The 10,009-nt window shown below is 33.3% G+C and overlaps 1 protein-coding gene across 4 annotated transcripts in view; it reads left to right on the forward strand.

Moving 5' to 3' along the window:
• The window catches only part of LOC124353056 (tachykinins), a 169,185-nt gene extending 160,683 nt beyond the window's left edge, over positions 1 to 8,502 (forward strand). The window contains exon 3 of one of the 4 annotated variants that reach the window (XM_046802864.1): positions 7,125 to 7,300. In XM_046802864.1, coding sequence (XP_046658820.1) covers positions 7,125 to 7,180 — 56 coding nt within the window. In that variant the 3' untranslated portion in view covers positions 7,181 to 7,300. Of the gene's footprint in view, positions 1 to 6,187; positions 6,266 to 6,320; positions 6,389 to 7,124; positions 7,301 to 7,390 lie in introns of those variants that run through there. The other 3 variants (XM_046802865.1, XM_046802866.1, XM_046802863.1) reach the window with 3 other exon arrangements.
• Positions 8,503 to 10,009: the final 1,507 nt, after the last annotated feature.

The following is a 10,009-nucleotide window of genomic DNA, read 5'->3' on the forward strand; positions in this document are numbered from 1 at the left end:
CATGTACATTAAAGATCTACCCAGTAAAAAAAACTGTTATTTATTTCGGTTTTAAGTACATATCTAGTAAAAAGACAGGATTTTTAATTATAATACGTCATGACGAAATTAAATTCCAACAACGTGGATCACATTTATTTTAACATCTTCCACTTCAAACTGTTATTTGATTATTTAACACTTTACCTGAGTACATAACACTTGAAGACTACAAGTATTTTAGTACCAAGATCATTTTACAGTGTTGAGGAATTCATGGACCAAAATAGTAATTGCATACATTTATACACATCTCATACCTATTCAATTAGAAATAATACCATACAAAGGATTTGCTAATTTTAAATACATGATTAATAACCCTTCTCTAACAATCTTCCTGTGCTATAATCTATCTATCAGAAATGCTTTTCTACTCGTATGTGTCATTTTTGTTCTTCTACAGTAGTACGTACATATTCGAGATTATTTAGTAATTTTGACATCCATTACAAAACTTTGTTGACGTGACAACGTCTTAAATTAGGTTGCGGCTCGGAGTCACTCATGAAAAAGTGTAACGCCCGGTAACGTTACGATGCCCGTCCAGTGGGCCCGCCGCACGGGATCCGCACGGGATAAAGCAAATAACTGTGGGTCCGCCGCACGGGATAAAGCAGATAACTATGTTTATTCGTGAAAATGTGGAGTGCTTAGATTCGTCATTTACAACAACTACAACAATAAAGGTAAATAATTGTACACTGATATTTCATTATCGTAAACTATGATTGATTGATTAATTGTTAGATTGACACAAAAGTTGAGAAACTGAGTTTATAGGTTATGTCATACTATTGACAAATGTTGATAGTGTTAAATAAATTATTAGTTTAAATCACTCTGCAATCAATCGTAATTCAGTCGATTGAGAAGAAACAGCGCGTATTGCTAGTCAAACATTTAAAATAACAAATTATAACCTCTAACCTGTCATAACAGTGCGACCAAACAAACGAACTAAACCGACCAATCACCACGCGCGGAGTTAGAATTTAACTGTGTTTAGCAAGAATTTCAAATTCCAATTTTAGTAAATGTTTTATTCAACTTTACCATTTACAATAACAAATTTTAATTAATTTCAAATTATGTACAATGTTTTAGTAAACAAAATATATTTCTATAGTTAAAATTTGTGCAATTCTTATTTTCATTCAATTCCTTGTTCCTATTGTGCAATTTAATAATATTCATATCAATAAATATTCTACCGAGAAAAAAGACGTTGTCACGTAAAATCTTCGCCCGTAAAACCGACTTTACAGGCAACCATAATTTTTTTTTCATTATATGAATAAAATACAAAAAGTATATTTTTGTCATACTGTCAGCAATACAACACGTCAGTACAACTACGTTTCTAAGCCTGCAATCTGACCCCTTCCTCAGGTGGATAACTGACCTAACCGATAACCTCAACTTTTGGAGCAATAGTGAAAACTCCTGTTACCTTAGTAATCAAATATGACCATCTTACCGTCATGGTTTTGTTATTCGAGGAAATAGAAGTTATTTACTGTAGTTACAAAAAATAATTATCTAATTATTTTGTTAGATGTAAAATGGTACTCATTCATTGTATTCAAGTAGCCTATATTGTTATGTCATAAGATACAAGTGAAATAGTTATGAGATCACAAAATAAAGTACCAAAAATTATATTGAATAGAATAAAATGAATTGGGTTAAAAAAAGCAAGTATATAAAAAAAGCTTAAATAAACCTAAATGTTGAATAAAGTTAAATAAAGTAACGTGACAGTATGTACAATGTGGCAAGTATTGTTGGGGGGGGGGGAGAAGTGGAGGGAAGGATCAGCTAGGATGATGCTGCAGGAATTCCGAGTCTCCAACACTGATAAACAGACAAAGTAAACAGCATCTGTTTATGCCGTTCTGGTTATTAGCTTTATCACTGACTCTAATGTTCAAACAGTTATTTATAATACACCGTACAGTAAAACTAAATACGGTAACTAAATACAGTAAGCATCATTAATAGCTAAGGCACAAATACAAACGTAAATAAACATTACATGGAACAGTTCATGTTTTGAAAACTTTTCCTTTATCAAATACACCAACAAGTGTTTCAAACATAAGTCGATCATGTACATAATGTTGAGATTTTATTTTTATAAACCAAAATTTGTAATTGTACTTTTATCCTTCATTTTCTAATGTGAAAATTGTGTTTAAAACAATTTTAAATCCTATTAAAACCTATAATAGTTTTTTATTAGATTTATATATTAATATTGGGCCGATATCTAACCGAACCAATGACCTCTAATTGAAGGTCATTATCTCGATGGATTGATGTATATAAAAGGAATAAAAACTTAAACACGGTGTTTTGAAAAACTCGTATATTCTTTTTCTATAAGTTTCAACCACTAAACATATTGTATACAGGGTGATTCAAAACTAAACGGCAATCTCTCGGGAGCTTATTCTACAGCTACAAAACAAGTAAAAAAGTTCATATAACCATATGCCCGGTAACGCATCGTTAGCGAGTTACGCTTAGCGAAAGATTTCGCCCGGATTTCAGAACCCTTGGTGAAGTCAGGCCGTATAAAAATGGTAAATGTAAGTTACAAAGATACAAAATACGATTGTTTTTTATGTTTTTATATCTGACAAATTTATTTAAAATTCGTCCCAGAGCTGTAAATGCAATACTTTCAGAGATATCTTACGTAAAACACAAGAATTGGTTGAAAAGAAATAAACACATTTTTGTGTTTAACGTAAGATTACTTCCATAAATGTTAAATAAAGGTCATTTTTTTCTTAAACAGATTTGTAGAACATTTAATTCTTGAAAAGATTCCATGTGACATTACTTAGGAAAAAAATTAATAATAGGTATTGAAATTTAGCTTTATTTAAAAATAAAACAGACGCACAAAAATGCATATTCTTATCTGCATAAAATATTAACTAATGTTTAGGTTGAGGTTGTGAGTAACAGCTGATCATTTTATTCAACACTTTTTATCGTCATATTTTCTTTGCAAAGGTTGGCAATATCAGCTGATCAACAATTAAGTTCATGAAGTAATATTTGAAAAACCTTTATGAGGTTTTTGTATTGTGGCGTGTGAAGATTGTATTTTGTGAGATCCTGTGATTATTTGGAATATTTTATACAAGTGTCATAAAATATTTTATTAAAATATTTAATTTTTAAAATATTTTATTAAATATTTTTATAAAAGTGTATGTAATTATCTTAGTAAATAATGGCAGATAATGTGTAAATGGTATGTATTCTCGTTTGAAGAGTATACGGACATGATACTGATTTACGGCCAAAGTTAACAAGAATGGTTTTAGCTGCAGTTCAGGAATATCGTGATACTTTTCCACATCGAAGAACACCTGATCGCAAAACATTTGAAGCTGTGGAGAGACGACTTAGAGAAACTGGTAGCTTTAAACCGAAGCGAATAGATACTGGTCGTCAACGTAGCGCAAGGAAACTATAATAATGAACAAGCAATAATAAATGCTGTAGAATTATCACCAACCACAAGCACCAGACGATTATCACGTCAGTTAAATATTTGCCAGTCAAGCGTATGGCGGACACTTCATAAAGCACAGTTGTTACCCATTCCATATAACACTTGTTCAAGACTTTATTACCGCAGATCTTAATAAACGGAAGATGTTCTGCCGCTGGTTAAGAAGAAATTGTTTACGACATCAGTATTTTCTTCGGCGTATTCTCGTTACTGATGAATCCTGTTTTACTAGAAATGGAATTGTAAATTTTCGTTAATACCCATACTTGGGCGTACGACAACCCACATGAAACTTGCGACGAGGCATTTTCAACATACATTTTCAGTCAATGTATGGCTTGGTGTTCTGGGGTGATAATTTGATTGGTCCATATTTTTCCTCCCTAATCGACTTAATGGAGTAGCGTACTTAAATTTTTTAAGAACAAACCTGCCTACCCTCTTGGAAAGATATTCCTGTTCAACAACAGAATAAATGCATGGTTTATGCACGACGGCACGAGCACCTCCACATTTTTCTAATGATGTGAAAAAACTATTTAAATGATACATACGGTAGACAATGGATTGGTCGAAATGGGGACCAGTAAAATGGCCACCACGTTTCTCCTGACCTCCACGCCAGCAGACTTTTTCTTATGGGGTTGGATGATAAGTCAATTGTTTAATTCAAAACGGATTAACACCATAGAGGAGTTACGTAATCGCATTACAGTAGGCGGCAGAAACTAATCAAGATGCTCCAAACGTTATGAAACGCGCTAGAAAAGAGTGGATTCGTCGTGCGAAAACGTGCATTGCTAACAACGGAGGACACTTTGAGCATCTATTATAGGTGATTATTACAGTTTTATAAAGTAAATACATTTTATGTTAATTTTCAGGTCTAGAATAAATGATCAGCTGTTATCACAACCTAAACATTTTAGTTAATATTTTATGCAGTATAAGAATATGCATTTTTGTGCGTCTGTTTTATTTTTAAATAAAGCTACAAATTTCAATACCTATTATTAATTTTTTTTCCTAAGTAATTCACACATGAATCTTTTCAGAATATAAATGTTCTACAAAATCTGTTTAAGAAAAAAATGACCTTTATTTAACATTTATGGAAGTAATCTTACGTTAAACACTAAAAATAGTGTATATAATAAAATATTCATGTATACAAGTTTTTCATTGGGTCATACAACACAATAGACTCCAGCTCTTAAAAATTACAAAAAAAAATAGTTTAATTTAGGAATTACAGAAGCTGCAATCCTGGTATTACCTTACTGTGACGTTTCTATGAGTGAATATTTTAAGTATTGTTTCTGTAATTTTTCTTATAAAATATAACGAAAAGTAAAACTGTCACATGTATAGCGATTATTTGTTAATGCTTCCACATACCTAGAATTAAATTCCTAAAATCTAAAATAATGAATCAAATACTTATTTTTAAATTTGTGTTCAATATGTTTACAGTATTATTCAAATTTAGATTATAACTCCTCAGCCTGTTAACTTAAATAATGACAACTTTTGTTTCAGCAAACATACATCAAGCGGAGAATAAGTTAAAAAGGAAGTTGGTGCGCAGTATGTTAAAGATATAATATATTGAAACAACCTAATTACTTCTTACTATGTAAAATTAACATGGAGTTTTAATATAATATTTATAGTGTTCTCTTTGCCCTAAAATTACCCTTTCTTTGGAGCTTCAATTTATGACATCTTTTTCGTATGAAGAGAAACAGTAATCAAAATAGATGTAGCAATTATAGATAAACCCACGCGGACATAATCGTAAGGGATTTGTTTGAAATCTATTTTTATTTTAGACTCATAAACCTTTAAGATGATTTCTTTAATAATTTTTTTAAATTACTCCACCAGAAATTACATACATTTAAAGTAGAAATTTTAGGAAATGTTGTAATCAAGGCCCAAATAAAATGTAAAATTTTACAATATGTTCATGATTTATAGCTTTCTGTACCAACATGTTTTGTTATTCTTTCTTAACTTAAGAAAATTGCATCCCTCTTTAGTTACTTTATTTTGTTTTTTCAATAAACAAAACGTGTCACTACCTCCAATCATCTTTCATTTACACACTCCTTCGGGTCTAATCACACAAAATCCTAAAATTCTGCTTCAAATGCTTTCCACTCCTTGAGGAATAGTAAAAATCCTTTCCCATTTTTTCCTGTCTTCAGAACTTGTATCTTAAAGAGATGTAACCAAATTGTTCATTACAATATTAAAAATACATTATTTCAACCGAATTATTGCATCACCAAACATTTTCGGTCAACATCCTGAAGATTGTACTCTATAGATTGACGCTATTCGTTGGAGAAATTTCGGTTGCCGATTTGGATGATACAGAGACGATAGAATCTCTCAACCAATGAGAGCACTCTTTTTTCCGCCAATCTGCTGAAGACAACAAAGTGTACTCTGTAGACTGACGTTATCCTTATGTTGCAGACATTTCGGTTGCCAGCCCGGTGATACAGAGACAGCAGAATTTGTCAAATGAGAGCACTCTTTTTTCCCGCCAATCTGCTGAAGACAACAAAGTGTACTCTGTAGACTGACGTTATCCTTATGTTGCAGACATTTCGGTTGCCAGCCCGGGTGATACAGAGACAGCAGAATCTGTCAGCCAATGAGAGAACTCTCTTTTCCCGCCAATCTGCTGAAGACAACAAAGTGTACTCTGTAGACTGACGTTATCCTTATGTTGCAGATATTTCGGTTGCCAGCCCTGGGTGATACAGAGACAGATAGAATCTCTCAGCCAATGAGAGAACTCTTTTTTCCCGCCAATCTGCTGAACGACAACAAAGTGTACTCTGTAGACTGACGTTATCCTTATGTTGCAGACATTTCGGTTGCCACTCCGGGTGATACAGAGACGATAGAATTTGTCAACCAATGAGAGAACTCTTTTTTCCCGCCAATCTGCTGAAGACAACAAAGTGTACTCTGTAGACTGACGTTATCCTTATGTTGCAGATATTTCGGTTGCCAGCCCGGGTGATACAGAGGACAGCAGAATTCTGTCAGCCAATGAGAGAACTCTCTTTTCCCGCCAATCTGCTGAAGACAACAAAGTGTACTCTGTAGACTGACGTTATCCTTATGTTGCAGACATTTCGGTTGCCAGCCGGGTGATACAGAGACAGCAGAATCTGTCAGCCAATGAGAGAAATCTCTTTTTCCCGCCAATCTGCTGAAGACAACAAAGTGTACTCTGTAGACTGACGTTATCCTTATGTTGCAGATATTTCGGTTGCCAGCCCGGGTGATACAGAGACGAGCAGAATCTGTCAGCCAATGAGAGAACTCTCTTTTCCCGCCAATCTGCTGAAGACAACAAAGTGTACTCTGTAGACTGACGTTATCCTTATGTTGCAGATATTTCGGTTGCCAGCCCGGGTGATACAGAGACAGCAGAATCTGTCAGCCAACGAGAGAACTCTCTTTTCCCGCCAATCTGCTGAAGACAACAAAGTGTACTCTGTAGACTGACGTTATCCTTATGTTGCAGATATTTCGGTTGCCAGCCCGGGTGATACAGAGACAGCAGAATCTGTCAGCCAATGAGAGAAATCTCTTTTCCCGCCAACATGCTGAAGACAACAAAGTGTACTCTGTAGACTGACGTTATCCTTATGTTGCAGATATTTCGGTTGCCAGCCCGGGTGATACAGAGACAGCAGAATCTGTCAGCCAATGAGAGAAATCTCTTTTCCCGCCAACATGCTGAAGACAACAAAGTGTACTCTGTAGACTGACGTTATCCTTATGTTGCAGATATTTCGGTTGCCAGCCCGGGTGATACAGAGACAGCAGAATCTGTCAGCCAATGAGAGAACTCTCTTTTCCCGCCAACCCACCATCTACAAGCCCTCGGTGCGGTGGTTGCCTCTTCTATTACTCGATTGTAATTGATTCGATTGTTTTATCTTAACAACCCTACACACTGTCAATACATCTTTACTATAAACACTGGACACAGTTTCTTGGTTGTCATCGTTATATTTATTTCATAGCAGTTCCTACATTAATGTGTTTTAGAACGAAAATAATGTAATAAAACAACTTAGTTAAAATGTTTGTTTTTATTTATTGCCTAGCTGTATATTATTTATCCATTACTTGCCTACTATTGTAAATATTATATCGCCAAGCTCGACCCAGGGGGAGGGGGGAGTTTGTTTTAACTTAGATATCTCTTAAGACATTTCTGAATCCTTTTTAAATCAATGCATTATTTTTAACACTTGTGTATTTCTCTGTCTAGTACATTTTTCTAATTACTGTTATACTTATGGCTATTATTGAGCTCAAAGTATAAAAATAAATTATTTAATTTTTATTCATATACGAAATCATTTACTTTTTTAAGAAAGTAGTATTAAGTATTAGAAATAACGACTTTTGTGTATAGTATTTTGAACGCATGTGCTATGCATTTAGGGCATTAACACAGTTTAACTATTTCAACTTTCTGTCAATTTTACACCTTCCCACTTTAGATGGATAAATTCGTTTTTCTAAAGAAACATATATATAGAAGAGACAACACAACCAAGGGCTTCACTTCAAAATGTAGCAATTTTTTAATATTTTGCATCCCATAGAATTAAGAATATTATATTTTACTAACAGATATATATATATATATATATATTACTATTGTTCAAGTAAAAAGATTAGTGTCTGAATATATTTGAAAGATTTTTTACTTGTTTCTGTGGTGTTTCACCTGATTAAAGCTGTAAAAATGTCATTGTTACTGTTATAATGTAGCCAAGTATGTACACTGTATGTATTGTAACAAAGTCACGGCCAACTAGTGCAGAGTGTCTATTCTGTATTAATTAAAGGTTTTAAAACATATCAATAAAAAGGCAATACCCTGGGCAGTTTGTTTTATTTCAACCTCTTTGGTATTTCACTTTTAGGCATAGACTCTGCTATGATATGATAGAGATATCGTAATAATCTATGTGTCATTAAACTGTTTTCAAATTATTATGTAAACTTATCTGCAATAATATATTTCACTGGTATCATCATGATATACCAGACATAAAACTAGTTAGAAGCTGTTAAGATTTTTTCTAAAAACTCTTGTTAATGCGGAAAATGTAATGACAGAGGCAAATGATTACTTAATGAACTAGTTTATTGTAAACAGGTCACTAAACACAAATGAAGTTTTTAAAGACGACAAATGGTGTAATGCTTTAGACAGTGCGGTTTTATGTCATTTGGTAACACTAGTGAAAAGGTTTACTTTTTGAATAGTGAAAACAAAAATACCTTTTAAAATATTAGCAGAAGTAGTCATAAATATATTTACTCTTATAATTCATTTCAGTAATTTTTTAATATGATTCCATAGATATAGAATTTGTAGATATCCATTAATATACTTTATAGATATAATTTTACTAACTGTTCACTCAAGCAACTTAACTCTCTTCGGATAAAACCATTGTTAAATATTTAAAAAATGTAAAAATCGTAAATCAAAAAATCATCCATCTATACAGTTTATTTTTTATTAATTTTCTCAATTTATGAGTTAGTTTGCTCAAACTTGTGAGTTTAGTTAAGATTCAATAACTCAAGTTAAAATTCTATCACAACCAATCTGTTAGAAACCGTTATTTTCAGTAGCTTCTACTAAATTCATTATTTCATTATTACCAATTGCAGAGCCAATATCTACACACATTATAGTTATGAGCATATATGTACAAGCAATATAATGAACTAAGACATGTAAAAGAGCAAGGACCTAAAAATATAGAAATTGAAACGTGCAAATCGTTTCAAGCTCTTCGCAGCGTACAGCTAAAGCGCGGAGCAACAACAAGGAGGGTGGCAAGCGCTTGGGTGAAAAGACCGGTGTTGTCCATTGTTTCCCCAATTAGTGTCTGTAAATGTTGGATGTCGAGAACATTCAATAATTCATCGTCGTGTTGACAGTTAAATATTGAATACCTCCAGCTGTCTCGCCCCGGCGTCTCTCCTCAAGCCGCTTTGTTGTCTCAAGCCCGTCTTTTAAATTGTGTAAATTCTACAGAGATAACTTGCTTTTTTGTAACTTTGAACGAATCTGTTTGCACCTTTCTCGCTTCTCTTATTTACTGTAGTCTTTGCAAACTTTAGCAACACAGGGAAATTGTGGACCCCTTTTTAGAATGTGAGAAAGGAAATTATGACTAACAGAAATGAGCTAGTACAGAATTGTTTTAGACCCTCAAAAATCAATGGTTGATTGAGATGAATTTTCTCAAGAAGGCATTGCTTACAAAACTCTCTAGTTCTTGGAGGTATATCGGTTAAAGTGCTGCAAGTTGTATTCGGTTTGAATTATTTTTAAAACTATTATTTTGGACGATACCTTTCCAGAAGGAA

This window comes from Homalodisca vitripennis, chromosome 1 (assembly GCF_021130785.1).
Source record: "Homalodisca vitripennis isolate AUS2020 chromosome 1, UT_GWSS_2.1, whole genome shotgun sequence".
NCBI lineage: Eukaryota > Metazoa > Arthropoda > Insecta > Hemiptera > Cicadellidae > Homalodisca > Homalodisca vitripennis.